Genomic DNA, 17382 nt, shown 5'->3' on the forward strand with positions numbered 1-17382 from the left:
CATATTTTCAAGCATAGTGCTGGCTGCATCATGTTATGGGTATGCTTGTAATCATTAAGGTCTGGGGAGTTGTTCAGGATAAAACATGTATGGAATGGAGCTAAACACAAGCAAAATCTACACTTGAGTTGCTTACCAAGAAGACAGTTCCGAGTGGCTGAGTTACAGTTTTGACTTAAAACTGCTTGTAAAGCAATTTCAAGACTTTAAAATGGTTATCAGCTGTAATCACTGTCAAAGGTGATGTATTGACTCAGTGTTGTGAATACTTATGTAAATGAGACATTTCTGTATTTCATTTTCAATACATTTGTGAACATTTCTAAAATCCTGTTTTCACTTCAATTCAGGCTGTTACAACAAAATGTGGATTAAGTCAAGGGGTATGAATACTTTCTGAAGGCACTGAATATCCTAATCCTATAGAGAAAGTAAGGGAATGAAGTGAGAACGGGAGAGAGAGAGACCCATATGTGTCTTTTTGTCCAGCAATACTTTTTGTGGAAGGTACTACTCTGCTTTCTCTGTTAAGTCTTCTAGACCCTGCTGTAAAGATGTAGGGGTATTGGATTGGATTCAACTTGAATCACAACTGTCTTCATTGGCGCAACAAAATAGACACCAAAATATTCAGAAAATTCGTCCGAACACTATTTTCCCACACTTTGGCTGTTTTTGTATCGTGTGCTATCGGTCAGAAGCATTCGATCGCAAGCATCATTTTGGATGAACTGTTTACGGTAGCCTAAAACATCAATATGACCATTTGATAAAGCGCCGCTGCCCTTAATAGTTGACCATCTCATTGACTAAGCAAGACCTTTATCCCGCTGATGGCTCATAAGGGGTCGATGGGTTTCTTATTATATTCATGGTTGATTAGAATTAAGCTTTCAGAGTATCAGCCGGCCGTGACTAGGAGAACCGTGAGGCGGCGCACAATTGGCCCAGCATCGTTCAGGTTAGGGGAGGGTTTGGCCGGCCTGGATTTCCTTTTCCCATTGCATTCTAGCGACTCCTTGTGGTGGGCCGGGTGCCTGCAAGCTGACCTCGGTCGCCAGCTGGACAGTGTTGGTGCGGGTTAAGCGAGTAGTGTGTCACGAAGCAGTGCGGCTTGGCTGGGTCATGTTTCGGAGTACACATGGCTCTCGACCTTCGCCTCTTCCGAGTCCGTAGGGGAGTTGCAGCGATGGGACAAGACTGTAATTACCAATGGGATAGCATGACATTTGGGAGAAAAAGTGAACCAAGGGCTATATCTATTCTTCGTTCTACATTTTTTGAAAGGGGCATGCTTATTTAAGATGGTGAGGAAACTACTTTTAAAGAATGACCAGGCATCCTCGACTGACGGATGAGGTCAAAATCGTTCCAGGATACCCGGGCCAGGTTGATTAGAAAGGCCTGCTCGCAGAAGTGTTTTAGGGGGCGTTTGACAGTGATAATGGGTGGTCGTTTGACCGCGGACCCATAGCGGATGCAGGCATTGAGGCAGTGATTGAATTGGTCAAGATTATATCTATGAGGGTGCCCATGTTTACGGATATAGGGTTGTACCTGGTGGGTTCCTTGATAATTTGTGTGAGATTGAGGGCATCTAGCTTAGATTGTAGGACTGCCGGGGTGTTAAGCATATCCCAGTTTAGGACACCTAACAGAACAAACTCTGAAGATAGATGGGGGGCAATCAATTCACATATGGTATCTAGGGCACAGCTGGGGCTGAGGGGGTCTATAACAGGCGGCAACAGTGAGAGACTTATTTCTGAAGAGATACATTTTTAAAAGTAGAAGCTCAAACTGTTTGGGCATAGACCTGGAAAGTATGACAGAACTTTGCAAGCTATCTCTGCAGTAGATTGCAACTCCTCCCCATTTGGCAGTTCTATCTTGATGGAAAATGTTGTAGTTGGGGATGGAAATCTCAGAATTTTTGGTGGCCTTCCTAAGCCAGGATTCAGACACGGCAAGGACATCAGGGTTAGCAGAGTGTGCTAAAGCAGTGAGTAAAACAAACTTAGGGAGGAGGCTTCTGATGTTAAATTGCTCCTCCAATGGATGGAAAGATTTAGTGTGCTACCGACAAACACCGGTGTAGAATTTCTAGCTTATCCTAAAAAACTCATCATAATGCTGAAAATGAATCCTAAAAAAATGATTGAATCTGCACAGTGCCTTGCTAAAGGCTGTAGGGCTACTTTTCAAGGAAATATCATTTTATTATATCGATAATTAGATGCAATAGAGCAAATTGAAAGAAAATGTATTATTACAAGGTTGAAGGTCTCTTCCTATTTCTTATATTAAATATGTGTATGTTTTTAATTCATTCATTTATTAGTAGGCTTATGGATATCATTTTCAAGTTATTCACCCAATCCTGTTTATTTATTCTGTCTAAAGGGAAGGCAACGAATGCAGTGCATGTGAAATCTCACTGTATTAGGCTAGACGGCTATAGGGCTGTTTTTAGATCAGGTTTAATCCAGTTCCCCGCCAAGCCACCAGCCAGACGTTCCCTGACCAATGTGTTTACATGCTTAATAGTGAGAGAGCGCACAGCAATTCCATGAAGGAGCAGCGTTTGCGCTAAAATCGAACGCGTTGCGGCACTGCTTAGGAGAGAGAGGTGAGGAAGAGTGGGTTGGAGAGGAAATGAGATAGATGAAATGAGAATGTGGGAAAGAGAGGGAGTGACAGAGAGATGGAGAAAGATGAAATGAGAAAGTGGGAGAGGGAGAAAGATTAGAAGAGAAAGTAAGGAGGAGTGACTGGGAGTGACAGAGTGAAAGAGATCATGCCCAATAAAGCGTCCAGTCCTCTTCTTGTTTAATGCAGCTGTTTTATAGTCCTACATGCCCCCATAGTCTAACTATGTAGAGAGACTCCTATTCTCCCATTCAGACCAGGCCTTTTAATCTCCTCCCTGTGCCAGAGCCCCTCTCTCTTTACTGCCCCTCTTTAATGAAGAGCTGTCCAATAAGGCCTTTTATTGTCTTAGCATATGTTGCTTTTATTAGAGGACAATAATTAGCTGGAGCCCATCACCTCACAAGTCCTATCCCAAGATAAAAAGGAGATAGTTTCACAGTTGCTGCCCAAGTCCTTCTCATTCTCATGGTTTTCCCCTTGAATGATTCTTCTCCTAACACCTGCCTCTCTTTTATCCTCTCCTCCTTCCTTTCTTTCTCTCCTCTTGTCACCCACTCCCTTGTCGACTCATCCTTTCATCCCCTCCTTCCCTACTCTCTTCTCTCCTGGCTCATCCTTACCTCCTTTTGTTCAACCCCACACACACACGTTGCAGAAGTTGGAGTTGAGGCAGAGATGGTGGAGTGTGGCAAACAGAGAGGGTAGAGGTATGACACAGCAGTAGCAGGGGTTGAAAGTGTACAGTCTCCATTCTCACAGAGAGGGTAGAGGTATGACACAGCAGTAGCGGGGGTTGAAAGTGTACAGTCTCTCCATTCTCACAGAGAGGGTAGAGGTATGACACAGCAGTAGCAGGGGTTGAAAGTGTACAGTCTCTCCATTCTCACAGAGAGGGTAGAGGTATGACACAGCAGTAGCAGGGGTTGAAAGTGTACAGTCTCCATTCTCACAGAGAGGGTAGAGGTATGACACAGCAGTAGCGGGGGTTGAAAGTGTACAGTCTCCATTCTCACAGAGAGGGTATAGGTATGACACAGCAGTAGCGGGGGTTGAAAGTGTACAGTCTCCATTCTCACAGAGAGGGTAGAGGTATGACACAGCAGTAGCGGGGGTTGAAAGTGTACAGTCTCCATTCTCACAGAGAGGGTAGCGGTATGACACAGCAGTAGCGGGGGTTGAAAGTGTACAGTCCCCATTCTCACAGAGAGGGTAGAGGTATGACACAGCAGTAGTGGGGGTTGAAAGTGTACAGTCTCCATTCTCACAGAGAGGGTAGAGGTATGACACAGCAGTAGCAGGGGTTGAAAGTGTACAGTCTCTCCATTCTCACAGAGAGGGTAGAGGTATGACAGCAGTAGCGGGGGTTGAAAGTGTACAGTCTCCATTCTCACAGAGAGGGTAGAGGTATGACAGCAGTAGCGGGGGTTGAAAGTTTACAGTCTCTCCATTCTCAAATCAAAGTTTATTTGTCACGTGCGCCGAATACAACAGGTGAAATGCTTACTAACAGGCTCTAACCAACAGTGAAAAAAACAAAACGCTATACGGCATTCTCTCTCCTAATGTTCTTCAGATGCAGAGATGTGATGTGGGGACAGGGGGAGCCAGGGTTAGGTGTGTGGTCTCTCCATCCTGTCCCTAATGCCCCTTTGGGGAGCAGGCCGCCCAGTTCCCTATATTACCCAGAAGGCCTAGGGGCTAATGACGGCTTTTTAATAGAATGTAATACATACAGAAGAGCAGAGGCCAGTGCCTTAGAGGGCTCTCCCATTAGAATGTCAAGAACAGCATTATACTTGTGTGTGTGTGTGTGTGTGTGTGTGTGTGTGTGTGTGTGTGTGTGTGTGTGTGTGTGTGTGTGTGTGTGTGTGTGTGTGTGTGTGGGAGTGGGGGCTGAGGTTACGGGGGTGACTGTGGAGTTATGAGGGTGAACGTTGTGTTGATTTTAGAGGTGTGCTGGTGTGTTTGTGGTGTTAATCCCTCCCCTTCCGGTTGATTGGTTATGCTGAATGGAGGGCCAGGCCGTTTATCTGAGTGGACCACGTTACCCAGGATTCCCCTCACATCTGGGCTGGGCACGCTTAGATGGGCTGTCGGCTCGCAGAGGCTAGCGCCGCTGAGGGCTAGTGTCAACATACACTCTATCGCTCTCTTCTCTCTCTTCCTCTCACTCTCACTCGCTCTGTCCCTCTCTATTACACAAACATGGGCCAGAGACAAGGCATCAGACGTGTTGTTACAATGATCATTTATTAAATGTGAAATATCTTTAGCACAGATTAAAAAATCAGATACTTCCATCTATTGTGAACACCATGGGGTTGGAAATAAACATTCCTAAAGTATCAACAAAAGCACAAAGTCCTGTTGGAGTCCCATCTTCTCCATCATGGCATAGATAGACCTTCATGTGAGACTGTTAGTTCAGACAGACTGGGTTCTAGGGCTGAGGCAAAGTTATTTTACTGCTCATACTATCTTCTGTCATCATATAAGCTTGTTATATAGCCTAGTTCCAATTCTAGTTCCTTAAACAGAACCGTGTTAAATCACAATCAGTGTCCCCCTGTGTGTTTTGCCAGAGCCAGTCATGTCTGCTCTTGTCACAACAAGAGAGGACTATGCTGCCCTGTGACAGATGTGGACAGACTCTTAACCAGGCTTTAGTTGTTAACACACAGATTGCCTCTCTGCTTTGCCTCGACCCTTCACACACCAAGACAACTGAACAGAACCTTGACCAGAATGGTTTAACCACATTAAGAATGACAGAATGACAGTTAAAGGAACAGAAGTGAACCACCCACAAGAGTAAGAAAACTGTAGGACTTTACACGTTGTCCAGGATGTCATCGTCTGTTTTATTCTCTTTTTATTTTCTGTGTTCATAGATGATTTTCAGGACATGCCATATGAGCAGTTTGGGATTATAAAAGTACCTGAAAGAAGTGCTAGAGTGTCAGCATGCATAGCCGTTTGCTATTTACATGTTCCTTTGTACAGGGCAGGACAGGCTGGGCCACGAACAGACTGCTCCACAGTACTGGGTGTATTTACAGGTCAATGTCATAAATACACTTGTCAGGGAAAAGGGTCACACATATTATCAGAGAACGATCGTATGACAGAATGACAGTGCACCACCTTGATGAGGCAGAAACAAAACGTGTCTTTTCTCTTCCTGGTGCATTAGTCCTATGCTAACAGATAGCACAATGCATCATATAGTATTGCTGTACTGTACAAGCACAGAGTGATTAGACATGGTTGGAGATCACAACAGTAACATGTTATACTATGAAAACAACACCGAACAACTCTGAGGTACAGTATAGTTTCCCTTTAATGATTCAACACCAATATCTCCCTTCTCTCTGACCTTGCTTTTTAATACATTGAAGAGTACTGCTGTTGTTTGGCTGTTCAACAGTTAAGTATTGCAGAATACTTTCCAAAGACATTGGAAATATTTTCATTATGTTGAAAATTGGAAGACATAAATGTGATCCAGGACTATTTTCCAGAGCAGTGATGGTTCAGGCCAGACATGGTCAGGTTATTGCTGCTGATCTAGGGCCTGTTTATTGCAGCTCTTAAAGCATAGAGATTGCAGAGGTCAGGTTTGTGTGTTTAAGTGGTCTGGAAAAGATCTTGTATATTGCTGAAGTGATGGTGAAAGAGTTTTCTTCTTCCCGCTTCCCTTCCCCTTGTAGTTCTGGTGAATCATGTGATGTCATGTCTCGGGGACAGTTGCTCGGGCTCACACTCAATTAACCCTTTCCTCTCCACTCACCAGTTTGCAGTGGTCAGTTCTGTCTGATAGGACCATAACAAACCAACCCCAAGATTTACATTGACAAATACTAGTACACAAATAGAAAGAGCCATTGGTTGGTCGACACCTAGAATGTGAGGTATTATTTATAATGTACATGATTATAGACATCTGTTGGGCTACTGTACATGTCAGGAGGGATTGTGTGTGTGTGTGTGTGTGTGTGTGTGTGTGTGTGTGTGTGTGTGTGTGTGTGTGTGTGTGTGTGTGTGTGTGTGTGTGTATGCATGCATGTCACCAGCCCAGCACATTCCCTTTCATCTCTCTATGTCTCTCTGATAGATAGTGGTGGTGGGTGGTTCCACATGTTAATGTCCAGCATGCTAAACTCATCAGGCTTATCTCTTACACGGGTAAAAAGGTCATGTAGTGGGAGGGCCGAGCTGAACACCAAGAAGATAACACACACACACACTCTTTCTCCCTCTCTCTTTGACCCTCGCTCTCCTTCTGCTGTGTACATATCTTGGTTGTCTCCCTCAGACAGAATTCCCTGCTGTGCTGTAGAGCTGCGTTCTCAGATCAGGTGTAAATCATTCCAATGTATTGATGGTCCACCTTTCACCTAAAACAGAGATGACCCTGGAAGTAGAGTAAGATGAGCAGGCAGGTAAATATATTGCATCTTCCAATGAGTTTGTGTCTACGTTCTAAAGCAGATACCTGAGGGTGACTGGTTAGCTAAAAGATCTGACACCCTGCTTTTGAAGTGTGTATATGTGGGTCTGGGTGTGACATGTGTGAGCCTTTGATATGCCAGTCCTATGAGGTGTGTAGAGTTATCAGTGTGCTGGCAGGGAGGGAGACAGCAGAGAGATGCAGTTGTTTCATCTGCGGTTTCAAACCGCCTCAATCTGCCTCTGCTACTACCAGCACTGAGAAGGAAGTGTGTCTGTCTGCTCAATGAGAGTGTCTACTATATGTCTGTGTATGTATGCATGCACTTTATTCTGTGACTGTGTGACTGTGTGTACATGTGTGTGCATGTATGTACATGTGTGTGACTGTGTGTACATGTGTGTGACTGTGTGTACATTGTGTGACTGTGTGTAACTGTGTGTACATGTGTGTGACTGTGTGTAAATTGTGTGACTGTGAGACTGTGTGTGCATGTGTGTGACTGTGTGTACATGTGTAAGACTGTGTGTGACTGTGTGTACATTGTGTTACTGTGTGTACATTTGTGTGTACATTGTGTGACTGTGTGTACATGTATGTGCATGTGTGTAACTGTGTGTGACTGTGTGTACATTGTGTGACTGTGTGTACATGTGTGTGCATGTATGTACATGTGTGTAACTGTGTGTACATGTGTGTGACTGTGTGTACATGTGTGTGACTGTGTGTACATTGTGTGACTGTGTGTGACTGTGTGTAACTGTGTGTACATGTGTGTGACTGTGTGTAAATTGTGTGACTGTGTGTGACTGTGTGTACATTGTGTTACTGTGTGTACATTTGTGTGTACATTGTGTGACTGTGTGTTGCTAGATCTTAATGACAGCCAGTGTGTGTGTGCTGGAACAGTTCTGGTATATCTCCGTATGTGTGACTGTGTGTTGCTAGATCTTAATGACAGCCAGTGTGTGTGTGCTGGAACAGTTCTGGTATATCTCCGTATGTGTGACTGTGTGTTGCTAGATCTTAATGACAGCCAGTGTGTGTGTGCTGGAACAGTTCTGGTATATCTCCGTATGTGTGACTGTGTGTGTTGCTAGATCTTAATGACAGCCAGTGTGTGTGTGCTGGAACAGTTCTGGTATATCTCCGTATGTGTGACTGTGTGTGTTGCTAGATCTTAATGACAGCCAGTGTGTGTGTGCTGGAACAGTTCTGGTATATCTCCGTATGTGTGACTGTGTGTGTTGCTAGATCTTAATGACAGCCAGTGTGTGTGTGCTGGAACAGTTCTGGTATATCTCCATATGTGTGACTGTGTGTTGCTAGATCTTAATGACAGCCAGTGTGTGTGTGCTGGAACAGTTCTGGTATATCTCCGTATGGGTGACTGTGTGTGTTGCTAGATCTTAATGACAGCCAGTGTGTGTGTGCTGGAACAGTTCTGGTATATCTCCGTATGTGTGACTGTGTGTGTTGCTAGATCTTAATGACAGCCAGTGTGTGTGTGCTGGAACAGTTCTGGTATATCTCCGTATGTGTGACTGTGTGTGTTGCTAGATCTTAATGACAGCCAGTGTGTGTGTGCTGGAACAGTTCTGGTATATCTCCGTATGTGTGACTGTGTGTGTTGCTAGATCTTAATGACAGCCAGTGTGTGTGTGCTGGAACAGTTCTGGTATATCTCCGTATGTGTGACTGTGTGTGTTGCTAGATCTTAATGACAGCCAGTGTGTGTGTGCTGGAACAGTTCTGGTATATCTCCGTATGTGTGACTGTGTGTTGCTAGATCTTAATGACAGCCAGTGTGTGTGTGCTGGAACAGTTCTGGTATATCTCCGTATGTGTGACTGTGTGTGTTGCTAGATCTTAATGACAGCCAGTGTGTGTGTGCTGGAACAGTTCTGGTATATCTCCGTATGTGTGACTGTGTGTGTTGCTAGATCTTAATGACAGCCAGTGTGTGTGTGCTGGAACAGTTCTGGTATATCTCCGTATGTGTGACTGTGTGTGTTGCTAGATCTTAATGACAGCCAGTGTGTGTGTGCTGGAACAGTTCTGGTATATCTCCATATGTGTGACTGTGTGTTGCTAGATCTTAATGACAGCCAGTGTGTGTGTGCTGGAACAGTTCTGGTATATCTCCGTATGTGTGACTGTGTGTTGCTAGATCTTAATGACAGCCAGTGTGTGTGTGTGCTGGAACAGTTCTGGTATATCTCCGTATGTGTGACTGTGTGTGTTGCTAGATCTTAATGACAGCCAGTGTGTGTGTGCTGGAACAGTTCTGGTATATCTCCGTATGTGTGACTGTGTGTGTTGCTAGATCTTAATGACAGCCAGTGTGTGTGTGCTGGAACAGTTCTGGTATATCTCCGTATGTGTGACTCTGTATTAGCCTCTGCCAGCTTGGGCTGCAGATGCTCAAATGAGCCTCAATGAGGCTGTGCCTTTGAAGTGTGTGTGTGTGTGTGTGTGTGTGTGTGTGTGTGTGTGTGTGTGTGTGTGTGTGTGTGTGTGTGTGTGTGTGTGTGTGTGTGTGTGTGTGTGTGTGTGTGTGTGTGTGTGTTAGTGTGTGTGTGTGTGTGCGTGTGCGTATGCGTATGCATGTGCGTGTGTGTGTGTTTGTTTGTGTACAGACCCTTGCTGCTCTGCCAGTGCACTGTACTAAACTGCTCTGCACTGCAGTCTCTCACCAGTCCTCCCCCCCAGTCTCATTTGTAGATAAAGAGCAGTTAGCCAGAGAGAAGTATTTCATGTGTCTATAGAAGTCATCTCCAGAACAGTCTCCTGTCTTCTCATAACGTCACAGCAGTTTTTAGCCAGCAGCAGGGCTACATGAAAGATCCTCTGAGCGCCTGAATTCTGGCTGTAATATTCTCTGATGTCTGTTTCTTCCTCTCTCTGTTTCAAACGCTGTGGAATCGCACTCCCTCTCTCCCTCTCGCCGCTCCTAATTACCGACTGTGCCGTCTGGTGCTGCATTAGGGCGGCATGTCTCAGTACAGTGTGACTACACACTACTGTAAACTGGATTTGAGATGTTAAACTGAGAAACACAGCTTCTGAGTAGTCATTTCCTACTCAATTAGAGGGTGTAGGGCAGAGAGTGTTACAGGCTGTCTGCTCTCTACGTTTCTTAGAAAGAGAAGAGAGAAAGGAGGGGGGTTTGCGAGCGTGTGCATGCCTGTACTGTATATGACGTGTGTGTACAAGAGCACTATTCTCATCATATCACTCTTTACCGCTGTATCTCACTCTTTACTGTGGCAAACAGCATGTACTACAATGTTTACTGTTTAGGACTGTTGCTCTCTATTCTACTCTACAGTCTGACTTCCCTCATGAACCTCTAGATGATGTGAACATATACAGATGTGTAATCATGGCATAGATACTGTATGTTCTCTTATAGAGAGTTTACAGAACCCTCTGGCTCCCCGCTCCCAATGAGAAGAGCTGCTCCCTCCTCCCCAGTCTAGAACACTGTGGGCCACATCCTCTGTCCAGGAAACAGCCCTCGCAGTGTGCAAACGTCCACAAAACAACTACAAAATATTGCAGCTGTAGAAATATCAAGTGCAACATATTTTGGGTGTGTTTTACGTCAAATCTGGATGAACAGTCGCCACCTTCCTACAGTTATTGTGGTATTCTACAGAGATCGTGTTGTTTTGTGGACAGACAGTGTTGCCCATGGTCTGTATTTACCACATTCACATAAGCATGCACTCTGTGGAGAGTCAGCAGTCCTGTATACACACAATATAGAACTATATGTACAGAATCAGTCAAAAGTTTGGATACACCGACTCATTCCAGGGTGTCTCTTTATTTTTACTATTTTCTACATTGTAGAATAACAGTGGAGACATTAACACTATGAAATAACACATATGGAATCATGTAGTAACCAAAAAAGTGATTCCTCAAAGAAGCCACAATTTGCCTTAATGACAGCTTTGCACACTCTTGGCATTCTCTCAACCAGCTTCATGAGGGAGTCACCTGGAATGCATTTAAATTAACAGGTGTGCCTTGTTAAAAGGACATTTGTGGAGTTTTTTCCTTCTTAGTGTGTTTGAGCCAATCAGTTGTGTTGTGACAAGGTAAGGGTGGTATACAGACGATAGCCCTATATGGTAAAAGACCAAGTCCGTATTTTGGCAAGAACAGCTCAAATAAGCAATGAGAAACGACAGTCCATCATTACTTTAAGACATGAAGGTCAGTAAATCCAGAACATTTCAAGAACTTTGAAAGTTTCTTCAAGTGCAGTCGCAAAAACCATCAAGGGCTATGATGAAACTGGCTCTCATGAGGACCACCACAGGAATGGAAGACCCAGAGGTACCTCTGCTGCAGAGGATAAGTTCATTAGAGTTAACTGCACCTCAGATTGTAGCCCAAATAGATGCTTTGCAGAGTTCAAGTAACATACACATCTCAACATCAACTGTTCAGAGGAGACTGCGTGAATCAGACCTTCATGGTCGAATTGTTGCAAAGAAACCACTACTAAAGGACACCAATAATAAGAAGAGACTTGCTTGGGCCAAGAAACACAAGCAATGGACATCAGACCAGTGGAAATTTGTCCTTTGGTCTGATGAGGCCAAATTTCAGATTTTTGGTTCCAAGCGCTGTGTATGTGAATGGATGATCTCCTCATGTGTGGTTCCCACTGTGAAGCATGGAGGAGGAGGTATGATGGTGTCGGTGTGCTTTGCTGGTGACACTGTCTGTGATTTATTTTGAATTCAAGGCACACTTAACCAGCATGACTACCACAGCATTCTGCAGCAATACGCCATCCCATTTGGTTTGCGCTTAGTGGGGCTATCATTTGTTTTTCAACAGGACAATGACCCAAAACACACCTCCAGGTTGTGTAAGGGCAATTTGACCAAGGAGAGTGATGGAGTGCTGCATCAGATGACCTGGGCTCCACAATCACCCAACCTCAACCCAATTGAGATGGTTTGGGATGAGTTGGACCACAGAGTGAAGGAAAAGCAGCCAACAAGTGCTCAGCATATGTGGGAACTCCTTAAAGACTGTTGGAAAAGCATTCCTCATGAAGCTGGTTGAGAGAATGCCAAGAGTGTGCAAAGCTGTCATCAAGTAAAATAGTGGCTACTTTGAAGAATCTAAAATATTTTGTTTAACACTTTTTGGGTTACTACATGATTACATATGTGTTATTTAATAGTTTTGATGTCTTCACTATTATTATATCATGTAGAAAATAGTCCAAATAAAGAAAAACCCTTGAATGAGAAGGTGTGTCCAAACCTTTGACTGGTACTGTATATACATATCTATCCAGATTCATAGTCCCTATGGTAACACTGCCCCATCATTATGGGCTGTGGCAGAGAGGGGGTCTCTATGGAGTTTATCCTCTCTGTGTCTATCTTTCTGTCTCTCTGTGTTTGTATGGAGATCCTTGTCTGTCTCATATGGATGCTCTGGAGGATCAGGAGAGATGAGGGTCACTGAGTACAGGTGTGTATTCCAGTGGAGGTGTCTTGGCAGGATCTGTAGGGTGGCTGGAGTTCCTGTGTATCTCTTGTCGGACAAGAGGGTCTCTGTCATTCTCTCTGACTGTCCCCTCCTCCCACACAGATGATGTTGATCAGTGCTGCTCTGTCTCTGTCCTCCATGTTGACTGTTGTCCCTCTGTCTCTTTGTCTCCACAGCAACAGGGGGCAGCCACCACGGTGTACTGTGCGGTAGCTCCGGAGCTGGAGGGTCTAGGAGGGATGTACTTCAACAACTGTTTCCGCTGCCTGCCCTCCCCCCAGGCCGAGGACCAGGTCACTGCAGCCAGCCTGTGGGAGCTAAGCGAGCGCCTGGTCTCAGAGAGGCCTACGGACCTACAGGCCCTCTGATTGACACACCCACACCAACTGTCAACAGCCTATCAGGACTGGGGGAGAGAGGAAGGACTAGCCAATCAGGAATGGAGGGAGAGGGAGGAAGTGTGGATGAAAATGACAATTTGTACATTGAGTGGACTGTAGAAAGCTTTCAAACCATTGAACTGAAACTTTCACTTCACTAAGGGGAGTAAAATACACATACAAACCGGGGTTATTGTGTGCCTCTTTGTGGCAGGGAGAGTTCACAAGTTCCTTATTCCAGCCAAAGTGGGTCTGTGTTTCTCACTCCAGTGTGTTTCCAGCTGCAACAGACACTGTGTGTATCTTCTCTCTGTATCCAGTTTCCTCCTGTATATATATATTTTACATGTCTGAATATGGAGATATGGTGAGTATCATTGCGCTAGTGTAGGAGGGTTGAAGGGGGATAGGAGAAATAAGGAGGTATAATTGAATGCCTATGTACATATTAGAGCTATGGTGTCATGGCTATATACAGATGGACTAGCTGTATTCCATATGAGGCCCTATTCAGTTCTACTGCCCATTATTTACAGGAACAGCATTGGGCCTATGTGCTAACGGGAACTCACGCGTCATCACTTCTCCTCTCTACCGTGTCTGTCTACAGTTAGACCTCCAACCTACATATTATAACTTATAATACTCTACAAAATGTAATGTACAATGTGGTACTGTATCTTTGTCACAATGTTCAGTCACAATTATGTATGTAGCTACTGGTGAAAAGAGAAAGAGAGAATCCAGGAGTTTTAGTAGTTGATCAAACAGGAACTCTGTATTTTCCTTGGATGTTTAGTTTTGTTGTCATTTGTTTCGGGGGATAATCTCGTCATGAAGGTGTGCGGTGTTGGGTGACGGGTCCATCTGGACTTCTGTACAGGGTCTGTTGCTTGGTTTCTGGGTGGTTTGGAGATGTGTGGACGTTGTGCTTTGTGGCCGTCTGGCGCCGCGGAATGATGTTAAGATATCAGCATTCCTCTGTCATGGTTTCTGTAAAGGAAAAGAAGAGGACACATTAAAGACGGTTTCTTACACTATGTGTCTGGACATTTCAATGCTCACACACACACAGTTGGTAGGATCCTATTCAAAGAAATCAAAACAAATGTAGCATAGGGTGTAAGAGTGTAGACTTTGGGAGGAAGGGGGCCAGAAATGGTCTATGAGACTCCTTTATGTGGTCAGTGAGCAGCAGAACACCCTTTGACCTGGAACTATTTTCAACTCAACCCCTCTACCAGGAAGTACTGGGCAGGGCCAGGGAGTAATCGACACATTGACCAACCAATCATATGGCTGACCTGCATTATTCTCATGCCTGGTTGGTCGGCTGAATCGATGCCTGAGAGAGTCCCTTTCACTGCTAAACGAACCCTGCCCGGCACAGTGTTCAACAAGATTCAACACTATTATACATACACTTATCTGTTCTGGTGTAATCTGTTTAGCCTACTGTACCCAGACTACAGCTGCCTTGTTAGTGTTCTTACACACACACACACTGAGGAATTGAGGACAGCGAGATTTAGAGAGATGTATAGAGGTGTCCAGAATGTCTAGGTCTCTAGGCTAGAGAAGAAACAACACATTTAGATATCCCCTAAGCTTTACAAATCTTTTGTTACTTAAAAAAATATCAAATTATTTTTAGGCATGTTGGAGTTGACCTGAACTCTTCCTGCTACCCTGTGGCTGTGTGGGCATGTAACCGGCCTATACACACTCACTGACCTATAGGGAGAGAGGGATGGGGTACAGGGGGAGGAGGTGCACCCCGTTATAGGTCCAGAACCCCTTCTGTGGCCCTTAGGGACTGTATTGCTACAGCTGGGCCCCTTCCACTTGTCTTCCTCTGCTCCCGAACTGGTAAGGAGCAGCAAGCTGAGATACTTACACCCCTCTCTCCCCTCTCCCTCTACACACACACACACACACACACACACAGTACTGACAGATTGATGCATGTCACTGAGCTCCTTCAAAGGCAAAATGAGTGAGACATCAACAGCACATAGTCCTCCTGCTTTAACCAGTCAATGACACACACACTCAGAGATCCCAGGCAGACAACAAGCAAACAGGAAACACATTATTAAGATGTCTTCTGGGTGTGAATTGCTGCTGTGGATCTGTGTGTGTGTGTGTGTGTGTGTGTGTGTGTGTGTGTGTGTGTGTGTGTGTGTGTGTGTGTGTGTGTGTGTGTGTGTGTGTGTGTGTGTGTGTGTGTGTGTGTGTGTGTGTGCGTGCGTGCGTGCGTGCGTGCGTGCGTGCGTGCGTGCGTGCGTGCGTGCGTGCGTGCGTGCGTGCGTGCGCGCGCGCGCGTGCGTGCGTGTGTGTGTTCTAACTGTAGAGGGGGATTCCTGCCTGGCTTTCAAAGAAAGTCTTATTGATCAGGTCCTATCGGAATCATCAGATAGTTAATCAATACATAACACTTCCTCCCAATGCTCACAGAACAGAAGAGAGGAGAGGAAAATAGGAGATGTAAACAGAGAGGAGAACAGAAGAGAGGAGAACAGGAGAATAGACGAAAGGAGAGGAGAGGAGAACAGAAGAGAGGAGAACAGGAGAGTAGAGGAAAAGAGAGGAGAGGAGAACATAAGAGAGGAGAGGAGAACAGAAGAGAGGAGAACAGGAGAGTAGACAAAAGGAGTGGAGAACAGAAGAGAGGAGAACATGGGAGTAGAGGAAAGGAGAGGAGAGGAGAACATAAGAGAGGAGAACAGGAGACTAGAGGAAAGGAGAGGAGAGGAGAACAGAAGAGAGGAGAACATGGGAGTAGAGGAAAGGAGAGGAGAGGAGAACATAAGAGAGGAGAACAGGAGACTAGAGGAAAGGAGAGGAGAGGAGAACAGAAGAGAGGAGAACAGGGGATAGCAGAACAGAGGAGAAGAGACACACTGGGCAAAAACTGGTTGAATCAACGTGGTTTCCATGCCATTTCAACCCCCAAAAATCTATGTGATGATGTTGAATCAAAGTGGAAAACTGATTTTGTATTGTTTCACAAAACGTTTAGCCAAAATCCAGACATGGCGAGATTGATTTCACATCGAATTCAAATTAGTTGAAAACCCAACCAACTGTTAATCAAAACTAGACGTTGAACTGACATCTGTGTCCAGTGGGGAGCATTCTTCTCTCAGAGGAGGAAGACCTAGATTATTTTACGCACCGCTAAGGCCCCTCAAAGTCTCTCCTCTCCCTCTACCTCTCTCTCTCCTCCCTCTCTGTCTCTCTACTATCTCTCTGCCTCTCTCTTCCTCCTTCTCTCTCTCTACTATCTCTCTACCTCTCTCCTCCCTCTCTCTCTCTACCTCTCTCCTCCCTCTCTCTCTCTACTATCTCTCTACCTCTCTCTTCCTCCTTCTTCTCTCTCTACCTCTCTCCTCCCTCTCTGTCTCTCTACCTCTCTCTTCCTCCTTCTCCTCTCTACCTCTCTCTCTCCTCCCTATCTCTCTCTCCTCTCTCTCTGCCTCTCTCCTCCCAATCTCTCTCTACTATCTCTCTACCTCTCTCTCTCCTCCCTCTCTGTCTCTCTATTATCTCTCTACCTCTCTCTTCCTCCTTCTCCTCTCTCTACCTCTCTCTCTCCTCCCTCTCCTCTCTCTCTCTACCTATTTATCTCATCCCTCTGTCTATTTCCTCTCTCTACCACTCCCTCTCTTCTCTCTACCTCTCCCTCTCTCTCTACATTTTCCTCTCCTCTCTCTACCTCTCCCTCTCACCCTCTCCTCTCTACCTCTCTTCTCTCTCTACCTCTCCCTCCATCCCTACACATACAGTTGAAGTCAGAAGTTTGCATACACTTAGGTTGGAGTCAATTAAACTAGTTTTTCAACCACTCCACAAATGTCTTGTTAACAAACTATAGTTTTGGGAAGTTGGTTAGGACATCTACTTTGTTCATGACACAAGTCATTTTTTCAACATTTGTTTACAGTTTATTTAAATTATAATTAACTGTATCACAATTCCAGTGGGTCAGAAGTTTACATACACTAAGTTGACTGTGCCTTTAAACAGCTTGGAAAATTCCAGAAAATGATGTCATGGCTTTAGAAGCTTCTGATAGGATAACTGACATCATTTGAGTCAATTAGAGGTGTACGTGTGGATGTATTTCAAGGCCTACCTTCAAACTTAGTGCCTCTTTGCTTGACATCATAATAATGTTGTAGACCTCTACAAGTCTGGTTCATCCTTGTGAGCAATTTCCAAACGCCTGAAGGTACCACGTTCATCTGTACAAACAATAGTACGCAAGTATAAACACCATGGGACCACGCAGCTGTCATACAGCTCAGGAAGGAGACGCTTTCTGTCTCCTAGAGATGAATGTACTTTGGCGCGAAAAGTGCAAATCAA

At 44.9% G+C, this 17382-nt stretch overlaps 2 protein-coding genes across 3 annotated transcripts in view; one reads left to right on the forward strand and one right to left on the reverse strand.

Moving 5' to 3' along the window:
• Positions 1 to 14048, forward strand: part of LOC135509274 (WW domain-containing oxidoreductase) — a 188293-nt gene extending 174245 nt beyond the window's left edge. Inside the window, exon 9 of the mRNA XM_064929789.1 lies at positions 12808 to 14048. Within this exon, the coding sequence (XP_064785861.1) occupies positions 12808 to 12999 (192 nt within the window). The 3' untranslated portion in view covers positions 13000 to 14048. The remainder of the gene's footprint in view (positions 1 to 12807) is intronic.
• The window catches only part of LOC135509275 (transcription factor Maf-like), an 85686-nt gene continuing 73187 nt past the window's right edge, over positions 4884 to 17382 (reverse strand). For both annotated transcript variants that reach the window (XR_010450915.1, XM_064929790.1), the window contains one exon: positions 4884 to 14004. The gene's annotated coding sequence lies outside the window, so the exon portion shown is untranslated. The remainder of the gene's footprint in view (positions 14005 to 17382) is intronic.

The sequence above is a fragment of the Oncorhynchus masou genome, chromosome 22 (genome assembly GCF_036934945.1).
Source record: "Oncorhynchus masou masou isolate Uvic2021 chromosome 22, UVic_Omas_1.1, whole genome shotgun sequence".
In the NCBI taxonomy this organism is placed as follows: Eukaryota; Metazoa; Chordata; class Actinopteri; order Salmoniformes; family Salmonidae; genus Oncorhynchus; species Oncorhynchus masou.